Source organism: Schistocerca americana, chromosome 4 (assembly GCF_021461395.2).
Source record: "Schistocerca americana isolate TAMUIC-IGC-003095 chromosome 4, iqSchAmer2.1, whole genome shotgun sequence".
Taxonomy (NCBI): domain Eukaryota; kingdom Metazoa; phylum Arthropoda; class Insecta; order Orthoptera; family Acrididae; genus Schistocerca; species Schistocerca americana.
The window spans coordinates 434,773,734-434,797,468 of NC_060122.1; the positions used below are offsets into that span (position 1 = coordinate 434,773,734).

At 39.8% G+C, this 23,735-nt stretch overlaps 1 protein-coding gene across 1 annotated transcript in view; it reads left to right on the plus strand.

The window, feature by feature from the left end:
* Window positions 1-23,735, plus strand: part of LOC124614022 (serine/threonine-protein kinase Genghis Khan) — a 349,615-nt gene that overhangs the window by 317,133 nt on the left and 8,747 nt on the right. Inside the window, exons 30-31 of the mRNA XM_047142836.1 lie at window positions 13,494-13,611; window positions 15,793-15,959. Coding sequence (XP_046998792.1) covers window positions 13,494-13,611; window positions 15,793-15,959 — 285 coding nt within the window. The remainder of the gene's footprint in view (window positions 1-13,493; window positions 13,612-15,792; window positions 15,960-23,735) is intronic.

Sequence of the window (23,735 nt, forward strand, 5' to 3'; positions counted from 1 at the left end):
AGCATGCAACCCAAGCCTTTTAAAAGAATCTTCACCACACTTGCTTGCAGTATTTGAAGTTCACGTGATGCTTGATGAGTTGATTTAGACGGACTCTGTTGAAACGATTTCCGAACACGCTCAACAGTTGCATCACTCACACAAGGCCTGCCACTTCGAGGATGATCTTCAACGCTGCCTGTTTCGTTAAACTTTGCATACCATCGCTCTATTGATTTAACATCAGAAGGGCTGTGTCCATAAGAAGCCCAAAATTTATACTGAATGCTGATGGACGATTTCGTTTCATGAAACCAAAGCACGCATTGCACTTTCTCCTGCTTCGACACCATTTCGCCAGCAACTAATGTGACCTAACAGACCGTGTTGGTGTTGTGGAGCACTAGCGCCATCTGTTGGTCACAACAACTAGTAACACTAACATATGTAACGGCATCAAATGTAACTTATTATGTCAAACAGTTATTCTGTTATTTTTATAATCATGGCAAGACTTTGTTCTCACCTTGTATAATAGTGTGCATAAGTCTTATTCCTAGTACCTATCTCAAATATCCAGTGAAAAGCAACTACTGATATCGCTCTGCCTTCTGATTCTGCATATCTGCTGGCAAGTTGAATGGCACTAGCAGTTGATGCTGTAATTTACCGTCTAGTAAGGTCATCCGAAGACCAGTATCAGTTGCAAAACGATTTAGAAAAGATTGCTGTATGGTGTGGCAGGCGGCAGTTGATGCTAAATAACGAAAAGTGTGAGGTGATCCACGTGAGTTCCAAAAGAAATCTGTTGGAATTCGATTACTCGATAAATAGTACAATTCTCAAGGCTGTCAATTCAACTAAGTACCTGGGTGTAAAAATTACGCACAACTTCAGTTGGAAATCCACATAGATAATATTGTGGGGAAGGCGAGCCAAAGGTTGCGTTTCATTGGCAGGACACTAAAAGATGCAACAAGTCCACTAAAGAGACAGCTTACGCTACACTCGTTTGTCCTCTGTTAGAATTATTGCTGCGAGGTGTGGGATCCTTACCAGGTCGGATTGACAGAGGACATCGAAAGTGTGCAAAAAAGGGCAGCTCGTTTTGTATTATCACGTAATAGGGGAGAGAGTGTGGCATATATGATGCGTGAGTTGGGATGGAAGTCATTAAAGGAAAGACGTTTTTCCTCGCGGCGAGATCTATTTACGAAATTTCAGTCACCAACTTTCTCTTCCGAATGCAAAAATATTTTGTTGAGCCCAACCTACATAGGTAGGAAGAATCATCAAAATAAAATAAGAGGAATCAGAGCTCGAACAGAAAGGTTTAGGTGTTCGTTTTTCCCACGCGCTGTTCGGGAGTGGAATGGTAGGGAGATAGTATGATTGTGGTTCGATGAACCCTCTGCCAAGCACTTAAATGTGAATTTCAGAGTAATCATGTAGATGTAGATGTAGATGAAACATCGTGTGATAGCCTTCCTGTAGGTTGATTTTTGTGTTTTCCTTATATTTTATAATGTGGATAATGGAGCTATCCATACCATAAATGTTATGTCTTTTTAATAAACATCCAAATTTTAATAACATCTCAATATTTACAATTTAAAAAAGCACAGTCATAACAACTATTGTTTTCTACAAAAGAAGACCATTATAAATATTTGTTTAGCTCTTTTTGTTTGATATGCCTCTGTCTGTTTCTCCAATTCATAGTGTGTGTCAACCATATTTTCACACCCTTCAATGGAAGAAAAATATCTTTGTAGTACCTCCACTACTGAAGTTGCCTGAACACTGGTGGGCACTGATACACACTCTTTTTCTCGTGTTTCATCTTCTTTTTCTCCATCACTGAGAGAGGAATTATATGAAAGTTTTTCTGCAGAATGGTTATTTCCTTTGCGATTACAACATTGCCTGCCAGCAGAAATTTATTTAAGAAGTGCACTATGGCTGCAGTGTTTCCCATATGGCAGGAAGCAACTGTCCTCCTCATTCTGGCAGTTGACACCTCTTATCCGTAAGTGCACAGGTTGTGGCATATTATGATACCTCCAAACCATAAACCAAGCTTCAGTTAAAATTTATGGTACCTGAGCTTCGTTTGTAATACATATACTGTGTTTACACACTAAGAAGAAAGTTGTTTTTTGTTAAAATAGGTCTTAAAATGAATTTAGGTATCTAACAATTATTTACAGTACCTTTAGTATTGTTTTGTTTATGTTCAAGTTGGTAACAATAAAAAAAATAATATTTGATTAAATAAGTTCAAACTATACATTTTAAAGAGAGCACTGTTACAGCGTCTGCACGAGAATCAAAAGATTCCTTTTACTTGATATTCTCAAGTTGAGTTGCCACATGGTGCTAATGATGGGAAATGCAAAATTTCAGAAATGTAAAATCAAGGTTTTCAGTACATGGTGAACGTACAGGATTGGGAAAAAATGCTTAAATGGTGGGTAAACTTAAAATACAGAAATGTAAAGGTGGGGTAATACTGTATATTCAGTAACTGGTAGTGTCACTTGGGCATAGGCATGCAAGTCTCCCTGAGCTCTGGATTTGCCCTTTCATTTTCTGTTACATAATGCTTTTATGTGGTGCTCTAAGCTCACCATACTGGGCCATCTCTGCCTTCTGATTTGCCCATTTCAGCTAAGAACAAACCAAGAAGAAACTAAAGCGATGAAATTCAGCGAGCATTAAGGTGGAAAGAAAGACTTCATTACTGATCAAATCTTTTAAGTACTTAGAATTTCTTGACTGATAATGAAGCTGTGTCTAGGAAATAAGAAGTAGAACATTACATGTAAAAGAGTTTTTGAAAATGTGAAAGGTTTTTTCATAGCAATGGGAATTTCAGTAGAATTAAGATAGAGGAATTCCAAATATTTTGTCTGAATTGTAACAATGTATGGCAGAAATCAGGTAGCCAAAGGGAAAGAGGAAAAATACTTGGATAGTTTTTTAATGTGATTGTGGAGAAAATTGCTAAATCTGAAATAGACAAAATAAAAGGTGAAGAAGTACTTCGAAGAACAGAAGAGGAAAAAACTTGTGTAAATGATAAAAAAAATCTGAAAGAAAAATTAAATAAAAGAGAGGAAGAGGGAGAAGACAAAGAAGGAAACATGAAATTCTAGATAGCATTAAAAATCGGTGAAGTAACAAGGAGATTAAGGGAAAGGCACAGTACGGGAAAATGGAGAGCATCTAGTCAGTGTATGATATAAGAAAGCATACCAATACTTTTATTACTGGAAGTGGTAGTTATTGCTAGTAATTAGGTGGTTCAGTTCATTGCAAAACATGAAATGTCAAGATGCCAGTTGCAGTTCTTGTGCTTTGTAACACTACTTGAATTGCACAAATCCCAAGAAAATTCAAATTTTTTATGTGTAGATTTGAATTTGATTTAAATCTCACTGAGTATGAAAATCAAACAATGGAAATGCCAAGCAGGAATATCAACAATGTAGGAAGAGATAGATTGCTATTTACCTTAAAAAGGACACATGAAGTTACAGACACTTACGTAAAGCTTACGGCCTCAGGCTTCGTCAGCAAAAGAGAAACACACACTATTCATACACACAACCAACCACCCCTCATGCACACATCATTGAGTATACAAGTAGAGTAGTGTGCATTAGTCCTAAAAAGATGTCTCAGACTGTTAGAGATGACAGCAGATGGAAGTGTAATGTTATTGCATAGCTAAAATATCTGTGCACCAAATATTGAAATTGATCTACTGGATGTGATGAGAAGGAATAGAGAGTCTGCTCTGACCCAGGGTTCTGAGTGACTTTTCCATACTCTCCCCATTTCCTAAACCTCACCAGTCCTCTTCCTTCACCTCTCTTGCTTCCCCTTCAACCCTTCTGCCAGAAGAAGGAAGCACTGGCTGTGAGAGCTTGCAAATTTAAATACCTTTGTATGTGTGTACTCCTTGCCAGCCCTTGCTGAGTAGACATTTTTATGTATTGAATAAAGTATTGTATTATCCCATACTGTGGAGAAGTATTGCAGAATGTAAACAAAACACTGAAATCCCGCAATAATAAGATTTCCTATTCTTTGAGGAAAACCACAGCCCAGTACATTTTCTCCAGTTCTCCTCACAGTGAGTGTTCTAGCTTATTCCTCCATTTTTACATATATTTATTTCATTGTGATTGTCTATAAAGTCAACATACCCTGTTGTTTTGTTATATGTACATCTTCCCTGCAGTAAGAGAAATTCTTTATACCACTGATATCTAATTTAGCATATGTATTTCCTGATGCCATTATCAGTTCTATCTTTTACTCTGTTTCTGCATTACTTCCTTCTGTAATACCTCTACAGGCTATTCTTCTATATTCATGTCTTGTCTAAATTTTATTTTATTGTTATTGTTCATTAATTTAAATTGTTATATAAGGCTATTAGATTGGTTTACCATATGTGTCTGCATTACTTCTATCTGCAATACCTCTACAGGCTGTTCTTCTATATTCATGTCTTGTCTAAATTTTATTTTATTGTTATTGTTCATTAATTTAAATTGTTATATAAGGCTATTAGATTGGTTTACCATATGTGCATCGTATCTTCTTTGTTAATTTTGTCCACCTCCCTTCCACCTAATCTTTCCATGCAAGCACACACTATTCCACAAGAACAAGCAGTTTTTCTGTGTTTAAGAGGTAATATTTTTGTTGTTTGTTCCTTGTACATTTATTGTGTGTTTGATATTTTAAATTATGTTATTACTGCACTGTCAAAGATGACATTTACTCTGTGTGGGAACCTCCCTCCCAATGTGTGAAATCTTTGTCAATACTGTTCACCAGTTTTGCATCTGTTCAATGACAATGTCAGTTTAAGTCTCACAATGACCTTGTTAGCTGAAAACAGTTTACTGGAATAAATTAGTACTGCAGGACATGCACAATTTTGTGTTTTTCATTTCTAACTAAATAGTATATCAGACAAGTGATTAATAGAAAGATGTGAACAATAAAGTTACACACTGACCCAAGGTTTTGTAAATGGAAACAACTAAATGTTCTGAGATAATTTTGTGTTATTTATTAAGTGAATTGAGACATGTTTCATTAGAAAGGTGTGTGGCTGAAAAGTTAAGTGAAGGAACAGGGTACCTGCAGTTGCATGCCCAAATCATTGAAACGTTTCATGTTCTGTGAAAACATGACTTCTAAGCAGATAGAGATAATATGAAGTGGAGATCTTAATTTAATTTTTTTATAGCATACGTATTTTAGAGTGGTTCATGGTGTGGGCTCCTGTAGTCATGTCCTAGTTCATGAACCACGGGCAACGTATGAGTGGCCAAGTAAGTGGTCCCGACAGTCGGGATACCAGTTACTTTGGAATAAGGCTGGGCATCTTGGACATATTCTGAGTCGTGGTCACCTTTGTGCTCATACGGCAAAGACTACCAAATCCACCGATCCCTCAACCGTTAGAGGTAAAACCCAATGGGACTCGGGGCAAGTAAGACAAGCAACCTGCTTCCCTGGTACTTTAAATATGATACTGGCAACAATCAGAGCAAAATGCCTCTGACCTTTGGAGGTGACGGAGTCCCACCTCTAACTGACAAACCAGGGACTCCTAAGATACAACTCGGCAAACGAATGGTAACGAGATGGGGAGCTATTAATATCAATGGGGGCTACTCTGGGAAGAAGGTAGAGCTGTCAGAGGTTGCAAGTAAGATGGGGCTGGGCGTTTTAGCTGTTAGTGACATTCGGGTAAGGGGTGAGAAACAAGAGGAAGTGGGAGAATACAAGGTCTACCTGTCAGGAGTCAAAGCAGGAATAGCACAATGGGGTGTAGGGCTTTACATCAGGAAAGAAATGGAACCCAGCGTAGTTGCAATAAGGTATGTAAATGAACGACTGATGTGGATAGATTTGACAGTGTCTATCAAGAAAATTAGGATTGTGTCAGTATATTCGCATTGTGAAGGGACAGATCAAGATAAGATGGATAGTTTTTATGAGGCACTCAGTGATGTAGTTGTTAGAGTAAAGGACAAGGACAGTGTTCTGCTCATGGGTGATTTTAACGCCAGGATTGGAAATCGAACAGAAGGGTATCAAAAGGTTATGGGTAAATTTGGAGAGGATATGGAGGCCAACAGGAACGGGAAAAAACTCTTGGATTTCTGTGCCAGTATGGGCTTAGTAATCACAAACTCCTTTTTTAAACATAAGAACATTCACCGGTATACTTGGGAAGGCAGGGGAACCAGATCTGTCATTGACTATATAATAACAGATCAGGAATTCAAGAAGGCTGTGAGGGACGCACGTGTATTCAGGGGATTCTTTGATGACACTGATCATTATTTAATCTGCAGTGAAATTGGGATTGTGAGGCCGAAAGTGCAGGAGGTCAGGTCCATATGTAGGAGGATAAGAGTGGAGAAACTTCAGGATAAGGAAATCAGGCATAGGTACATAATGGCGATCTCAGAAAGGTACCAGTTAGTTGAATGTAGTCAATTACAGTCATTGGAAAAGGAATGGACAAGGTACAGGGACACAGTACTACAAGTGGCTAAAGGATGTCTCGGAACAGTAGTGTGTAAAAGTAGGATGAAGCAAACAGCTTGGTGGAATGACACAGTCAAGGCAGCCTGTAAAAGGAAAAAGAAGGCGTATCAAAAATTTCTACATACTAGAACTCAGGTAGACAGAGAAAGTTATGTTGAAGAAAGAAACAAAGCCAAACATATAATTGCAGCATCCAAGAAGAAATCTTGGGAAGACTTTGGAAACAGGTTGGAGACTATGGGTCAAGCTGCTGGAAAACCATTCTGGATTGTGATTAGCAGTCTTCGAAAGGGAGGTAAGAAGGAAATGACAAGTATTTTGGACAGGTCAGGAAAACTGCTGGTGAATCCTGTGGATGCCTTGGGCAGATGGAGGGAATATTTTGAAGAGTTGCTCAATGTAGGTGAAAATACAATCAGTAATGTTTCAGATTTGGAGGTAGAATGGGATAGGAATGATGATGGAAATAGGATCACATTTGAGGAAGTGGAGAAAGTGGTCAATAGAGTGCAGTGCAATAAAGCAGCTGGGGTGGATGAAATTAAGTCGGAACTCATCAAATACAGTGGAATGTCAGGTCTTAAATGGCTGCACAGGATAATTGAAATGGCCTGGGAGTCGGGACAGGTTCCATCAGACTGGACAAAAGCAGTAATCACACCAATCTTTAAACATGGAAACAGAAAAGATTGTAACAACTACAAAGGTATCTCTTTAATCAGCGTTGTGGGTAAAATCTTCTCAGTTATTGTTGAAAGGAAAGTGCGAGTATTAGTTGAGGACCAATCGGATGAAAATCAATGTGGGTTTAAGGCCTCTTAGAGGTTGTCAGGACCAGATCTTTAGCTTACGGCAAATAATGGAGAAGTGTTATGAGTGGAACAGGGAATTGTATCTATGCTTTATAGATCTAGAAAAGGCATATGACTGGGTTCCTAGGAGGTAGTTATTGTCTGTTCTACGAGATTATGGAATAGGAGGCAAACTTTGGCAAGCAATTAAAGGTCTTTACATGGATAGTCAGGCAGCAGTTCGAGTTGACGGTAAATTTAATTCATGGTTCAGAGTAGTTTCAGGGGCAAGACAAGGCTGCAGCCTGTCTCTACTGTTGCTCATATTGTTTATGGATCATATGTTGAAAACAATAGACTGGCTGGGTGAGATTAAGATATGTGAACACAAAATAAGCAGTCTTGCATACGCGGATGACTTAGTTGTAATGGCAGATTCGATTGAAAGTTTGCAAAGTAATATTTCAGAGCTAGATCAGAAATGTAAGGACTATGGTATGAAGATTAGCATCTCCGAAACGAAAGTAATGTCAGTGGGAAAGAAATATAAACGGATTGAGTGCCAAATAGGAGGAACAAAGTTAGAACAGGTGGACAGTTTCAAGTACTTAGGATGCATATTCTCACAGGATGGCAACATAGTGAAAGAACTGGAAGCGAGGTGTAGCAAAGCTAATGCAGCGAGCACTCAGCTACGATCTACTCTCTTCTGCAAGAAGGAAGTCAGTACCAAGACTAAGTTATCTGTGCACCGTTCAATCTTTCGACCAACTTTGTTGTATGGGAGCGAAAGCTGGGTGGATTCAGGTTACCTTATCAACAAGATTGAGGTTACGGATATGAAAGTAGCTAGGATGATTGCAGGTACTAGTAGATGGGAACAATGGAAGGAGGTGTCCACAATGAGGAAATCAAAGAAAAACTGGGAATGAACTCTATAGATGTAGCAGTCAGGGCGAACAGGCTTAGATAGTGGGGTCATGTTACACGCATGGGAGAAGCAAGGTTACCCAAGAGACTCATGGGTTCAGCAGTAGAGGGTAGGAGGAGTCGGGGCAGACCAAGGAGAAGGTACCTGGATTCGGTTAAGAATGATTTTGAAGTAATAGGTTTAACATCAGAAGAGGCACCAATGTTAGCACTGAATAGGGGATCATGGAGGAATTTTATAAGGGGGCTATGCTCCAGACTAAATGCTGAAAGGCATAATCAGTCTTAAATGATGATGATGATGTATTTTAGAGCTGTACTTGAATCCTTTGCTGCACAATTTGCAAGACGTATGGGAACTGCAAGATTTCTGTAGACAGTATTTTTCGAGATGAATTGAGGCGGCAGAGTCGTAGTGTAATTCCCATAATTAATATCCTCTCAGACTATGAAGAGCAATGTCTGACATTTTATGTAAGGTTGCGTGACATAAATGAAAATTAACTGGAAAAGTGCAAGGGTAATAAATGAAAAAAGGAATTGAAGACTTGAAGGATAGTGTGCTAATTACAAACTGGAAAGTTGTACACAAAACCTTTGGTGTTAATGAAGAATATCAAGTATTCTATAAATAATTGATGAGTGAGGCAACTTGGTGAGTGGTTGAGGTGCTAAGTCATTGAGAGGTAGAACAGAGGAAGAAGGAGACTGTAGAAGAAGGTGTGAGGTGCAGGATGAGCAAAATAAGGATCATTGAATAGGATTGGTGATGAGTACGGTGCAGGTGCTAGTTGAGATAGTTCCCCATAATCCTTACAATTTGTATTGAATGGTTTGTTCTTTAGTATAAATGCTCCATCAGTTTTGTTATCAGATGCTACATTTTCATTAATGAAAATCACGAAGCTGAAAAAATTCCTGTCTTGTGTTTTTAATATAAAGAGTAGACATGCAGTCCTGCTACACATAGAAATCCCTGTGTCACTGTAGGATAGGGTGCCAGTAGAGGAGAGGCAGCAAAAGCTTGCAGAACTGCACATGTGCACAAGTGCTGCACAAGGGTGGACCAGTGCTTGGCCTACCCCTCCCCCCCCCCCCCCCCCCACCCCACCCCCTACCACCACTGCACGGCACATCTCGACTTCCTTAGACCTGTCTCACCTTTGATCAGTCCTTCACAGAGCTACTCGGAAATTTTATGTACCAATTAAATGCATCTCTGTTTCTTCCAGCATGTGGTGCAGTATTTTTCGAAATGCTAGTGCTGTTTATTCCATGCTATTTGCTTGTTTGTAGGAAGTTTAAAAGTGCAGTGATTGTTGCAGTGACATATACACTCAGAAAGAAGAGGCAGTTTAGTGACCTGTCATTGCAAGCCTTTAAAGGCTTTCACATAATCACTGGCCACCATAAATTTGCTTTGCAACACAATGCACAAGAAATTTAAAGATTTAGTTGGCAGTGAGAGCAAAAAAGTTGGTGGACCTAAAAGATTGTACTACCGCACAGTGAGCTGATCCAAATGTGAATAACTCTTGAAAATCATGGTGTTCATGCTATCTGTTTTTGTACATGTTTGCTTTCAGAAATCCAGTGTATTTACAGCCCATTGCATTGTTTGTTATGCTACACCACAAAGATGCTGTGCTACAGAGGTGAAATTTAACCGACGGGAAGAAGATGCTGTGATATGCAAATGAGCATTCACACATGGTTGGCGCCGGTAGCGACATCTACAACATACAGACGTGAGGAAAGTTTCCAACCGATTTCTCATACACAAACAGCAGTTGACCAGCGTTGCCTGGTGAAACGTTGTTGTGATGCCTCGTGTAAGGAGGAGAAATGCGTACTATCACGTTTCCGACTTTGATAAAGGTCGGATTGTAGCCCATCGCAATCGCGGTTTATCGTATCGCGACATTGCTGCTCGCATTGGTCGAGATCCAATGACTGTTAGCAGAATATGAAATCGGTGGGTTCAGGAGGGTAATTCAGAACTCCGTTCTGGATCCCAACGTCCTCGTATCACTAGCAGTCGAGATGACAGGCATCCTATCCACATGGCTGTAACGGATGTGCAGCCACATCTCGATCACTGAGTCAACAGATGGGGACGTTTGCAAGACAACAACCATCTGCACAAACAGTTCGACAATGTTTGCAGCAGCATGGACTATCAGCTCGGAGACCATGGCTGCGGTTACCCTTGACGCTGCATCACAGACAGGAGCGCCTGCGATGGTGTACTCAATGACGAACCTGGGTGCACAAATGGCAAAACGTCATTTTTTTGGATGAATCCAGGTTCTGTTTACAGCATCATGATGATCGCATCCATGTTTCGCGACATCGCAGTGAACGCAAATTGGAAGCGTGTATTCGTCATCACCATACTGGCATATCACCCGGCGTGATGGTATGGGGTGCCATTGGTTACATGTCTCGGTCACCTCATGTGCGCACTGACAGCACTTTGAACAGTGGACGTTACATTTCAGATGTGTTACAACCCATGGCTCTACCCTTCATTCGATCCCTGCGAAATCCTACATTTCAGCAGGATAATGCATGACCGCATGTTGCAGGTCCTGTATGGATACAGAAAATGTTCAACTGCTGCCCTGGCTAGCACATTCTCCAGATCTCTCCACAATTGAAACTGTCTGGTCAATGGTGGCCAAGCAACTGTCTCGTCACAATACGCTAGTCACTACTCTTGATGAACTGTGGTATCGTGTTGAAGCTGCATGGGCAGCTGTACCTGTGCACGCCATCCAAGCTCTGTTTGACTCTATGCCCAGGTGTATCAAGGCCGTTATTACGGCCAGAGGTGGTTGTTCTGGGTACTAATTTCTCAGGATCTATGCACCCAAATTGCGTGAAAATGTAATCACAAGTCAGTTCTAGTATAATATTTTTCTCCAATGAATACCCTTTTATCATCTGCATTGCTTCTTGGTGTAACAATTTTAATGGCCAGTTGTGTACTTAGCCAGCAACCAACTCTAGCGGCCCATCGTTGCACTATATCTACATCTGCTTCTACATCTATACTCTGCAAGCCACTTTATGATGTTTGATATAGGGCACTTTGTGTACCAGTGATACTTCATTAAAAGCAATCTACAAAATAGTGCTCATAATTGATTTGCTGCCAGTGAAAGACAGTGAGAGGGCTCGACGTGCTGGAAACTATCAAAGAGGAAGTTGAAGCCATTGGCCTGAATTGGAAAATCTTGGTCTCAGTTGGAGCATCAGTGATATAAGAGGGACAAACAGGTTCATAGAACTGTTATGCAAAGAATTACAGCAATTGACAGGCATTCTTTATGGGATTCATTGTTTTGTACATCAAGAAGCACTTTATGCTAAATTTAGGAGCATGGAGCATGTCATGAAACTGGTGGTCTAAAAACTAAATTTTTTGAAATCACCATCAGTTTCAACAATTTGTAATGGGACCGAATGAAGAATATGGAAACATTATTTACTACTGCAAAGTATGTTGGTCAAGACAAAGGGTATGCCTGGAACAATTTTCTGATTCAAAACAGGCTGTTTTTCAGTTTCTGAAGGAAAAAGGGAAGTAGGAATCAAAATTAGAAGATTTGGGCAGGATTGCAGACATCACATTTTTTGGTTGATTTGACTGCAACAGTAATATCCATGTTTGGCTCAACCTATGTGTGTGGAAGGGGTTTTGATAATGAAACTAAATAAATTACTATTATGTGATAAGCTGAGTGACAAAAATCTGTGAAACTGCCTACACCTGTCCTGGCACTTTGTACCAAATATAAATTTTATTGTCTACAGTGAACCAAAAATAATTGAAAATAATGAAAATTTTGTTTTATTTGTGGTATAATGTGTTGAGAATTGTAGCCAGTGCAGTGTCTGTACAGAGGTTCTAGGTAATAAATTTTGTTTCTTTCAGATGTAGTTGTAATCATTTATTCCATCCCTAACAGCATGCTATAGTGACTATATGTTTTTGCCTCCTTTTCTGTATCTCAGCTTAAATATTGTAAGATTTTTACATGGAACAATGTGCCTCAAAAGATTTTACTTGAGTAATGCATTTGTAAACCCAGCCTTTTATTTTTGTAGGTGTATACTCTTGTACTGATAATCAGTAACAGTGTAATAATGCTCTTTATGATGTGTTGTGCATAACTTCATATTTTCGAATTTCCTAATATAGCATAATATGAAACCAAACCGCATGCAAGCCATTCCGCATTACTTGTGTGAATGGTATACCATATAAATGGCACATTTGCAGCTACCCCACCTTCCCACTCAGACAGCTGGGTGTGTGGGGGGGGGGGGGGGGGGGGCAAATGTGGAGTCAAAAGAGAGAGATCAGCAGGCATGCTGAGTTCATGGCCTGTCCTTGCACTAGGGGAGACAAAACAAAATGACCCAGCTTATTGTTAGAATGTAGTATTGTGTGTTAATTCATTCATTGCAGCAGTGGAACTGATACAGCCGTGCTGTGCCAGTCCTTTTGACTTATTTAGCCATCTAGATTAACCTGGCGGAGCTGCGTCGTTTCCGATGCTAAAGAAAACAAATTCCTAGACACTGCTCCACTTTATCAGTGGGCTGCGCCATATTATCTTGGTTCCTCTAGTGGCCCTCTCTCTCTCTCTCTCTCTCTCTCTCTCTCTCTCTCTCTCTGTGTGTGTGTGTGTGTGTGTGTGTGTGTGTGTGTGTGTGTGTGTGTCCATGCTTTAAAGTCATTGATCTTTTCATGGTCCCCTTTGTATATAGCCATTTAGTTGTCATCTCTTTGTACAGAAAATTAGAATTATTCTCAAAAAACTGCTTTTGTACCCACATGCTTGTACCTGCAGGTATAGGAAATAAAGATAATTTAGTTTACTGTTCACTGACTAAAATTGTGTGCTCAAATTCCATTACAGAGAGGTCACCACTCAGTGGAAGAGTCAACGAAATATGAATTGATAATTTAAGTAAGATGTCATTTGCCGTTATCTTTATTATGTGAGAATAACTGTTCACCTTTACTAAAAAAAAAAAAAAAAAAAATGCATAATTATAGTATATTGGTCTCTCTCATTAGCTGTAACTTTGTAACTGAATTATATTACTAATTTTTGATACAAATCCTGTAACCTAATCAGATAATTATTAGTGACAGCATGTTATGAGATATATAATTAACAATTTTATTTTTAGCTGTTCCATTCAGGAGCAAAGCTGGCACATGCTCCACCCAGACATCCTTCTCATTCAGAGCAGCGACGTATTTCAGGGCATACACAGCGTCCAGCTCAAACATATTCAGGTCATAACGGTAAGAATGATGTTACTCATTGGTCTTTGATTTCTCTCTCTCTCTCTCTCTGTGTGTGTGTGTGTGGGGGGGGGGGGGGATATGTGAAGCCTGTTCATATTATTCTTATGTGGATTTTGCTCAATGTTGTTGTGTACTATCTCTCATGTGAACTTCAACCACTAATTGCCGAAGTGTTTTTCTTCAGTCAGCATTTATTCCTGGGTTGTTTGGCTGACACAAATTCTGGGAAAAAGAATGTAACACTTAAAAAATGAAGTAATCTTGATGTAATCATCATATTTTAGGCAAATCCCAGATGAGAATCAAGGGGCATGCCACTCTCCTTTTACATTTGCTTTTGTTTTTTGTGCCAGATAAAAAGCATTCAATATGGGGTTCCACATTGTAGACTGGAACACCTGAGGGGGATGCCTTCAGGTATGGATAGTGTTCCTGCCCTTCTTGGATCAGAAGCAGTGGATGATTGAGCACAATATGCTCTTGCCACCATCCTTTTGAATTTTCATTTGTGAGGCATTGAATGATGGGAACAGTACATGTTCCAGTGCTTGTATCCAAATCGCACTGCTTTCCCATGAATGAAGTGTTTTAGATAATGGCGTCCATAATATCAAACCAGTTGCTCATCAGTGCTCACGCTGGCAGAAACAACATGACATTTCATATTCTGCATATCCTATCAAGGGAAGAAATTTGAAAAGATTATTCCTTTCATCAGGTGGGATTCTATTCAGATGTATGTTATCATTGAGATTTATCTGGCATTTGATTTCCATATGTGTTGCTGCTCATACTCTGTCATACTCACTGTATATCAAAGTCTTCCTCTTCATTCTAATATAAGAACGTGGTATCCAGTGAGGAGCAGTATACCTAATAACTTTTTTAATGCAATCATTGGATCCAAGATGTAATTGTTGCTGGGTAGCGTACTGGACACTTTCACTGGAAGTCAACTTTCATATTGTTCATCAAACTCTCCTTAAAACGATCAGCTGCAAACTTTCCTTTTAGTGCTGTTACCAAATGGAATTAGTGCTGTTCAGTTTTTACTAGATCAGGGTAGATATTACTGTACCTTCCATCTTCCTTTGTCCAGTTAGAAGTGATTTTAGTTTTAATTTTCTCCTTGCAGTGGCGTACTTTTTCTTCATCCGCCCTTTCTTCCAAGGTACCGAGAACATCAGCTGGAAGCATATGTGCCAGAGTATTGTAGACTGTACCATCACAGCGATACATCTCATTTACACTATGTGGAGGGAGCTTGATGATGTTGGGGGTATCGTGCACTTAACCCTCACCATCAGAAGAAGCCATGAAATTGGGGTCATTTGCAATGTCCTCAATTTCCCTTGTAGAAAGTGCTTGATAATGACACATTGTGCCTGGAGAGAAACAGTAAACAAAATGTTGTTTTAGGCAGAACTTTCCATACTCCTCAGATGCGAGTTGAAATTCAGAGAGCCCTCTCGGGAAACTGAAATAACCCCTGGAAAAAAAACAATTGATAAACATCTTCTAAACCCATTATAGGACATGCCATTACACAGGCACTATTTACCTAACAATATAACTTACATTATTTTGAAAATATTCAACTTGTGTAACTAAGAAAAACGTTACTTCTTCCCACACATAATTCAGTAAACTTCATTCATTAAGAACAGCTGATGATGAATCATTGTAGTCGATAATATAAGACAGTGACAGATGCTGCCAACATAATTACAAATACACCATTTCGGTTACAAACACAAATCCCCAAATGGGGATCATAGCAGTTGATGGGCTAATGTAATATCTCTTAGCATTGCTCTCTGAAGATTGTAAACTCTCTGAGCTCAGCACTAATTTTTAAATTCCTCATTTGTTTCTACAGCTACTGTGCTTGTTACTGAATGCCACTTGTTCTACTTGGAACTCTACAGATTTTATAAGCCCAGCTTTAATAAATGTTGAATGATTAATAATAAACAAAACACTAAAACTCGATAGAAAAAGTCAAGCAGACTGTTGTGAATATATGCATAATTCACGGTAAAATGTACCTGTTGTATAATTTAAATGACCATGAAGAAGATAGTGTACTTCTTGGAAATAAGGGTGGTAAATAACATCCAAGACTGTAAAAGCCAAAACTTCAGTCACTTTATCTCCACCTGTATCATGGTTGTTCAGGTTCTACATCGTCACGTCGTTCAGCTGCTCCACCTAGGCCTGCTGTTACACCACCCTCATTGCCAAGATCTCCGGATGGTCCACCAATGGATTCAGAGTCTTCCCTTCTGCATCATCATGCATCACTGGCATTGGGTAGCGTACCTTCTCTACATGAAGTGGGCAAGGTAAGCAAAATAAGTCTCTTCATACAATTAAATTTCAGTAATTCAACTGAATGCATATATTTTTATCTAATATTTATTGATGCTATCAAATTACTGACATGCTCCCTTGTTGCTTATAATGTATGGTGTAAAACAAGTTTATACTAAGACAATTGCAGTTTACTGACAAATCTTATGCTGTTTTTCAGCTTAATACAAAATGAAAGTATAGAGATTGAGGGAAAAATCAGAAAATGAATTCATTCAGTTGAACATATTCTCTCCCTCCTTCCCTTTTACCTATACCTTTTTTATGATAAATCAGTCATATGACATCCAAATATGGAGAAATGCCTATGTCTCCAGGCATCTCCATGCTTTAGAACCTTGAGACATATGCGTTCGCATTGCTGCTGCATCTTTTCAAATGTCACTTGCCCACCCTGCATTAGGCCACACCTTGACCTTTTCTTGTATCTTGAAATCCTGAAATTAGTTTGTTTGGTCCACCCACATCCCATTCGCCTGGCTATGTATCCTGCCCACTTCCAGTTCATTTTTATTACATTCACAAATATATCTTCCACACACACACACACACACACACACACACACACACACACACACACACTACCGAACGAAAGCATTGGTATGTTGATAGACACACAAATAAACACAAACACACACAAAAAATTCAAGCTTTCGCAACCAACGGTTGCTTCATCAGGAAAGAGGGAAGGAGAGGGAAAGACGAAAGGATGTGGGTTTTAAGGGAGAGGGTAAGGAGTCATTCCAATCCCGGGAGCGGAAAGACTTACCTTAGGGGGAAAAAAGGACAGGTATACACTCGCGCACACACACACATATCCATCCGCACATACACAGACACAAGCAGACATTTGTAAAGGCAGAGAGTTTGAGCCTTGGTTGAATCTGGGAGTAGGGCTGAAGGTGAGGCCTTTGGATAGGACAGAGGTTTCGGATTGGGAGAGAGGTTTGGAGGAAAGGTTAACTACTGAATTAGGGTGTTGTGGTTCCAAATTGTGTTGATTAGAATTTTGAGGTTTTGGGGGGAGTGGAGCTGGAAGTGGGAGATTGAGTAGATGGGAGAGACTGGGTCTGTGTGCAATGAGAGGAGGTTGAGGTTTGCTGGAAAGGTTGTGAAGGGTGAGTGAGTTGCCTTTCCGGAGGTGGGAAACCAGGAGACTGGATAGTTTTTTGAGGTGGAGGGTGGCATGGTGTTCTAATTTGCGGTTGGCCTTTAGGAGGATGCTCTGAATAGCTGGTGTGGATGTGGGAGAGGAAAGATTGAGGACTTTTATTAAGGATAGGAGTTGACGGGTGTGTTCATTGGCTGAGTTGACGTGTAGGTGAAGGATTAGGTGGGTGAGGGCAATGGATTGTTCAGTTTGGAACTGGTATAGGGACTGATGGAATGAAGGGTTACAGCCAGAGATGGGAACTTTAAGTGTGAGGCCTTTGGAGGTAATGCCAAATGTCAGACAAGCCTGAGTAAATAAAATATGGGAGTGTAATCTGGCTAGGGTGGAGGAATGTTTGTGGAGGGAATGTAAATAAAACTTAATGGGGTCATTGTGAGGGTGACATGGTATTAGAAGGTGGAAAGTGTAACATCCATACCGGCTGTTCAGAGCATCCTCCTAAAGGCCAACCGCAAATTAGAACACCATGCCACCCTCCACCTCAAAAAACTATCCAGTCTCCTGGTTTCCCACCTCCGGAAAGGCAACTCACTCACCCTTCACAACCTTTCCAGCAAACCTCAACCTCCTCTCATTGCACACAGACCCAGTCTCTCCCATCTACTCAATCTCCCACTTCCAGCTCCACTCCCCCCAAAACCTCAAAATTCTAATCAACACAATCTGGAACCACAACACCCTAATTCAGTAGTTAACCTTTCCTCCAAACCTCTCTCCCAATCCGAAACCTCTGTCCTATCCAAAGGCCTCACCTTCAGCCCTACTCCCAGATTCAACCAAGGCCCAAACTCTCTGCCTTTACAAATGTCTGCTTGTGTCTGTGTATGTGCGGATGGATATGTGTGTGTGTGCGCGAGTGTATACCTGTCCTTTTTTCCCCCTAAGGTAAGTCTTTCCGCTCCCGGGATTGGAATGACTCCTTACCCTCTCCCTTAAAACCCACATCCTTTCGTCTTTCCCTCTCCTTCCCTCTTTCCTGATGAAGCAACTGTTGGTTGCGAAAGCTTGAATTTTGTGTCTATGTTTGTGTTTGTTTGTGTGTCTACCAACATGCCAGTGCTTTCGTTTGGTAAGTGGTAAAAATGAGCCTCAGTTGCAGAATGTTACCGGTTTCAGCTAGAGTAATCTAGCCTCCTTCAAAATCATAACATAAACTAATACATGCCAGAATAAGGCACGGTCAAACATAACAAGCTAAAGCACCGTGGTACCATGTTAAGCTACATTGGAACTGACTGTGGCATGCAGATATGTACCGAGCAAGACAGCCGATCATGCACATGTGCACACAGAAAGTCAAAGGTGCCTGCCATTGGCTGTCTTTATTTTATGTACTGGGAAATTACCTATAATGTTAAACCGTAAATTTGTGAGAGAACAAGGCATCGGGATTCTATCTACTTAGTCAGTTCCAACATAGCGTCCGCAGCTAACCAACTGCTTTCCTCTAAGTGGAGCCCGGGCTGTTCCTCAGCTAAATAATGTAGCTTGACATGGTGCCACAGTACTTTAGCTTTTTATGTTTGACAGTGCCTTATTCTGGCATGTATTAGTTTATTTTATGCCTCTGAACAAGGCTAGATTACTCTAGCTGAAACCTGGGTAAAGACCAGTAAAATTTCGCAATTGAGGCAGATTTTTGACATATTAATTAATCACAGTTGCTGACAGGGCTGCAACACATTAAAAATTCTTATATTTATTTGTTTATTTAATCTCAGCCACTTTTGAGCTACACCAGTAGTCATTACATATCTAATACCTTTTATGCGAATTATTATGACAACTTGTGTATGTTTTGTGTGTGTGTGTGTGTGTGTGTGTGTGTGTGTGTGTGTGTGTGTGTGTGTGTGTTTTATTTAATTTATTTCTTCGTGTTCTGAATATTAAACTAAGTTTACTTTTTCTAGCATACAATTTTTTTTATTTCTGTTTGTTTCTGCTACTACTGCAACAATATTTAAATGGTTATCTGTCCACATTATGTAAATGTTAATTTCTCTTAATGTTGTAAGTAAAAGCTAGTAGTACACAGTTATGGTAAATTTTCCATTCTTGGTAAGTGACAAGCTTCATTTTCAAAACTGAAAATCTAAAAGCTCTCGAGACTATTTTTTTTTTAATAAAATTGCAGCCAAATAGCCATATACCGCTACTTTGCTTAACATTTTATATTTACATTTTACATTTTTGCATATTCATTTATCAATTTCACTCTTTTACTGCACAGTTCTATGTGATATCGTTCACAGGCTTCGTTACACAGTTCACATACACATGTTGCGGTTGGGTCGTGATAAGTTTTGTTTTTGCAGATTAGATGATGAAAGCCGTGAATAGAAAGTCTAGTTACGACATGTCGCTGTTCAAAGTTTGGTGCTGTCCATGAGCGGTTCGTCATTACTTCGGTTCCATAAAACTCCAGCCATATTTTTTCTCATTTGTCCTCCACGATCTTCAGTTGCTTTCTGGAAGCCCTGGTGTGTAGCATCATATATCGAAGTCTGATGTCTTCAATTAGGAATGTCTCTCTCGCTAGCAGGTACACTAGTCTAGATCTTGTTGTCTTTGAAAGACCTAGTGTTCTTTTTAGATAGGTCGATTTTACCTTTTCTAGTGTTTCTAGATCTTTTTCTGTCAGGTGGCCCCATATAACCTCCATCCCATAGGCCAGGATTGGCAAGATTTTTGTGTTGAATAATTTCATGCCTGTTTCTAGACTGAGTAGGCGGATGTTTTTTATGTCCTGTATTGCTATTATTGCTTGGGCTGCATGTTCTGTTGTATGTTTTGTGAAGCATTTGGCTGTTGGTTGCAATGTCACTCCTAGGTATTTAAAGTCTGATGAGATTTTTATTTTTTGTCCTCTGATACTGATTTCCGCATTCTTGGGTGTTTTGCCTCCTTTTCTAAAAATTACCATTTCTGTCTTTGTTATGTTTATGTGTAGTTTGTGTTCACTGCACCATCTGTCTATTTTCTCACTGATTCTCTGCAGCTTCTGTATATCTGTTGAACCTACGGCTACGTCGTCAGCGTATGCATATACATACACATCTTCTTCATTTTCTCCAATTCGGAGTACTTCTTCAGTAGCAAGAATGTACAGCAAAGGGCTCATTGGGTCACCCTGTAAGACTCCATTCGATTGCAGAATGGGGTTCGAAAAAGAGAGGTTGTCTGATATTGTAATTAAGTTGTATTCGAGGATTGACTTGATTATTCTTGCCCATACACTATCTTCTCTCATTGTGTTTTCCAGTTTTCGGACTATGAGCTCTCTTTCCAATAGGTCAAAGGCTTTGGTAAAGTCTATGAACACTGTGTAGAACATTTGTTTCTTTTGTAGCGCATCATCGATGTTGTTTAGAAGAAGACTGACTGCCGTAAGTGTTGATCTTCCAGATCTGAAACCCATTTGTCGTTCTGGGAGATGACTATCCACAGAGGCTTGGAATTTTTGTGTTATTATCTTTGAAAACATCTTGAATTTAGTATTTTCCAGGGCTGTGCCTCTGTACTTGTTTGGGTCCATTGGGTCTCCTTTACCTTTGTAGAGAACTTTTATTGTCGAGTGTCTCCATTGTGTCGGAATTCTTCCAAGCTCCAGGCATTTGTTAAACAGTTTGGTCCATATGTGTTGGAGGACCTCTTTCGCATCTTTTATATGTTCATTATATATGTTATCAGGTCCTGCTGCTTTCTTGTTCTTCAGTGCTTTTATTACTTCTTTCACGTCATCTTCATTTAGGGGTTCCCATGTATTGTCTTTTTCCTTAGTTTGATGTTTTTTTTCTTTCTTTGGGAGTGTTTTGAGTCCTCGTTTGTTCAGTATCTTACTGGAGTGGTCTTCCCATTCCTTCAGGTCTATATTTGGTGTATGAGCCATTTTTCTTGGTCTTGCTGCTATGTATGGGTCTTTCTCTGCTTCATCCGCTTCTCTTTTTGTCTCTCTTTCTATGTATTCTTTTTTCTTCTCTCCTATTAGTTTTTTGTAGATTCTCCTCTCTTCTGCGTACAGTTTGTATGTTTCCTCGTCATGCTGGTTTCTTAGTTTGTGGAGGGTTCTTAGAACAGTGTTCCTTTTGCTGTAGCATTCAGCATCAAACCACCTTTTGTCCGTCCTTGTTTTGGGGATTGTTTGTATCACTGAATTTTTTAGGAGGTCTTCTATGTGGTCTGTTGCTTATTCAAGGTCTCCTTCCTCTATGAAAGTTTTTATTTGTGTTCATTGTTCTTGCTGGTTTGTTAATTTTTCTATATCAATTTTTCTTTGTGTGATTTGGTGGGTCTTTCTTGCTGGCGGTGACATGATGATATTTATTTTTATCTTCATTGGAATGTGCTTTCGTATAGGAGCAATGGAGTCATGCCATATTGATTGAATACTTCCTTCTATGTCTCCTCTTGTTAATGCGATATCAATGGTGCTCTTCCCATTGAGGCATATGTATGTAGGTATCTGTCTATCGTTAAGTAGGGTGAAACCATCTTCTTCTAGGGTTTCAACGACTAGTTTTGTTTTATAGTTTTCTGTGTCTGTTCTGCAGTTGAGATCGCCTGCAATAATGGTGGGTTTGCTGTCGCATTGTTTGATGAGTGTGACTATTTCGTCAATTATTTTTACAGCATTTGTGTGCGGTTTAAAATAGGCTGCAATTATATTTATGTTTGCCGCTTCTATTAGCATACTATTTTCTTGTTTTATGATTTTTTTGGTGGGCGTCATACAGGGTTTCAGTAGGATAGATATTCTTCCCATGGGTCGTCCTCTTTCTCCCTTCTTTGCCATTAGGTGATAATTATAGAAATCTTTATGTTACCAGCTGTCTATCAGGAAGGTTTGTGTTGGAATTGCAAGATCCGAGTTTTGCAGAATGTCTGTTGGTGTTAGGTTAAGAGCACTTTTTACTCCCTCTGTATTCCACAAGACTGCTTTTAGTTCTTGCTCTTCTGATTTTTTTCTTAGTTTAGTTGAGCTCTGCTCCCTCTTCCATTGATTGTCTTGGGAAATGAAATCGACGTACTTTTATGTTTTCTGGCCAGAATTCTGGTTCTTGTGTGATTTGTAGCTTTTCAAACGGAATGCCTACTTTGAAAGCTTTTTTGCCGCCCAGTGTGCGCAGTTCTTCACATTCTAGTTGTCCCAGTATTCCGTTCTTGTTAAGGTATTTCACTACTGTAGCAGTTGTGGTGGTTCTCTTTAAGTTACCGATGTATAACCACGCTGTTGTTTCTGCTGCTTGCATTTCTTCGTCTTTTTTGGTACCCGTTACGGTTTTATAATTACTCTGGTTTCTTCTGTACCAGCTCCTCCCTGCCACAGTACTCGAAGTCGGTTCCTCTAGTTCATTAACCTGATTTCGGGTTTTATTATGTTGCTCATGTGCATTGATTTGGACTTGTAGCTGATTTTGTTGCTGGAGCAGAGGATTTCTGTATATTGTTGTTCCCTCTGGTTTAACTTTGTTGTTGTATTTAGTTTGTATGTTGTTTCCATCAGTTTTGGTTTTCTCTGCGTCTAGGTGGCTTTCCTTTTCTAGAGTTTTCTTTATTTGCTCTTGTATTAATATCCCTAGTTGGTTTTTTAGGAAATCAGTTATCTCCTCCACTTTATGCCTCAGTTCTCCCATTTCTGTCTTTTTTTACTTTTTCCAGAAAGCTACCCACACCGATGTCTCTGTTGAAGTTCTTCTCAGATCCTGTAGGTGTCTCTTCCGTCTGTCTCTGTCTACTATGTGCTGTTTCCTGCGTTGCGCCAATAGATGTCGCTAGGTGACCAGCAGTCCACTGTCCGCTATGTGCTGTTTCCTGTGTTTCGCCAATAGATGTCGCTACGTGCCCAGCAGGCCACTGTCCGCTATGTGCTGTTTCCTTAGTTTCTCCAACAGATGTCGCTAGTTGTCCACCAGTGCAGCTGTCTTCTCCCGCGCTCGTCTCTTAGTGGATGTTCCTAACCTCTCTTGTAGGATTCCTATTCTCCATCTTATTTGCTTTTGCTTCATTTTTCAAAGATTCTAAACATTTTCTTATTTCACTCACCGCCTCTAGTAAGTCGTTCTTCATTTCCTTCTTCATATATCCTCCTTCTTCTGCCACTTTTCCGATCATCACAAGAGCGTTCTCAATACGATACACTGTACTGTCTGCCATCTTACTATTTTTACTCTTCCCTTCACTTCTATTTTAGCTCATCTGGCTAAAGTCTTCAGCCATCCTAAATACAAAGCTTTATCAACTGATTTTATGACTTCATTTTTTCTGATGTTTCAGTGTACATTATCAGAGTCTAATTACAATTGAGGGTTTGTGTTGAGTGGACTGGGTGAGAGAAGAAAGTCTGTGGAGGGCTAGGAGGGAAGTTTGGAGAAGGGTGGCTGACGCCTGTGAACGAGAGGTAACAGGTGGATAGGATAGGAATTTGGCACCGATTAGCTCATTCTGGTTGCAGACAGGGGGAGTTATACACAGCACACAGTGATGTGAAGGAGTGTTTGGGGAAAGGAGTGAGGAAATATAGAAAGGGGATGATGCACAGAGTCCAGAAGGCAAAGGCTGTGATGCTCCAAAAAAA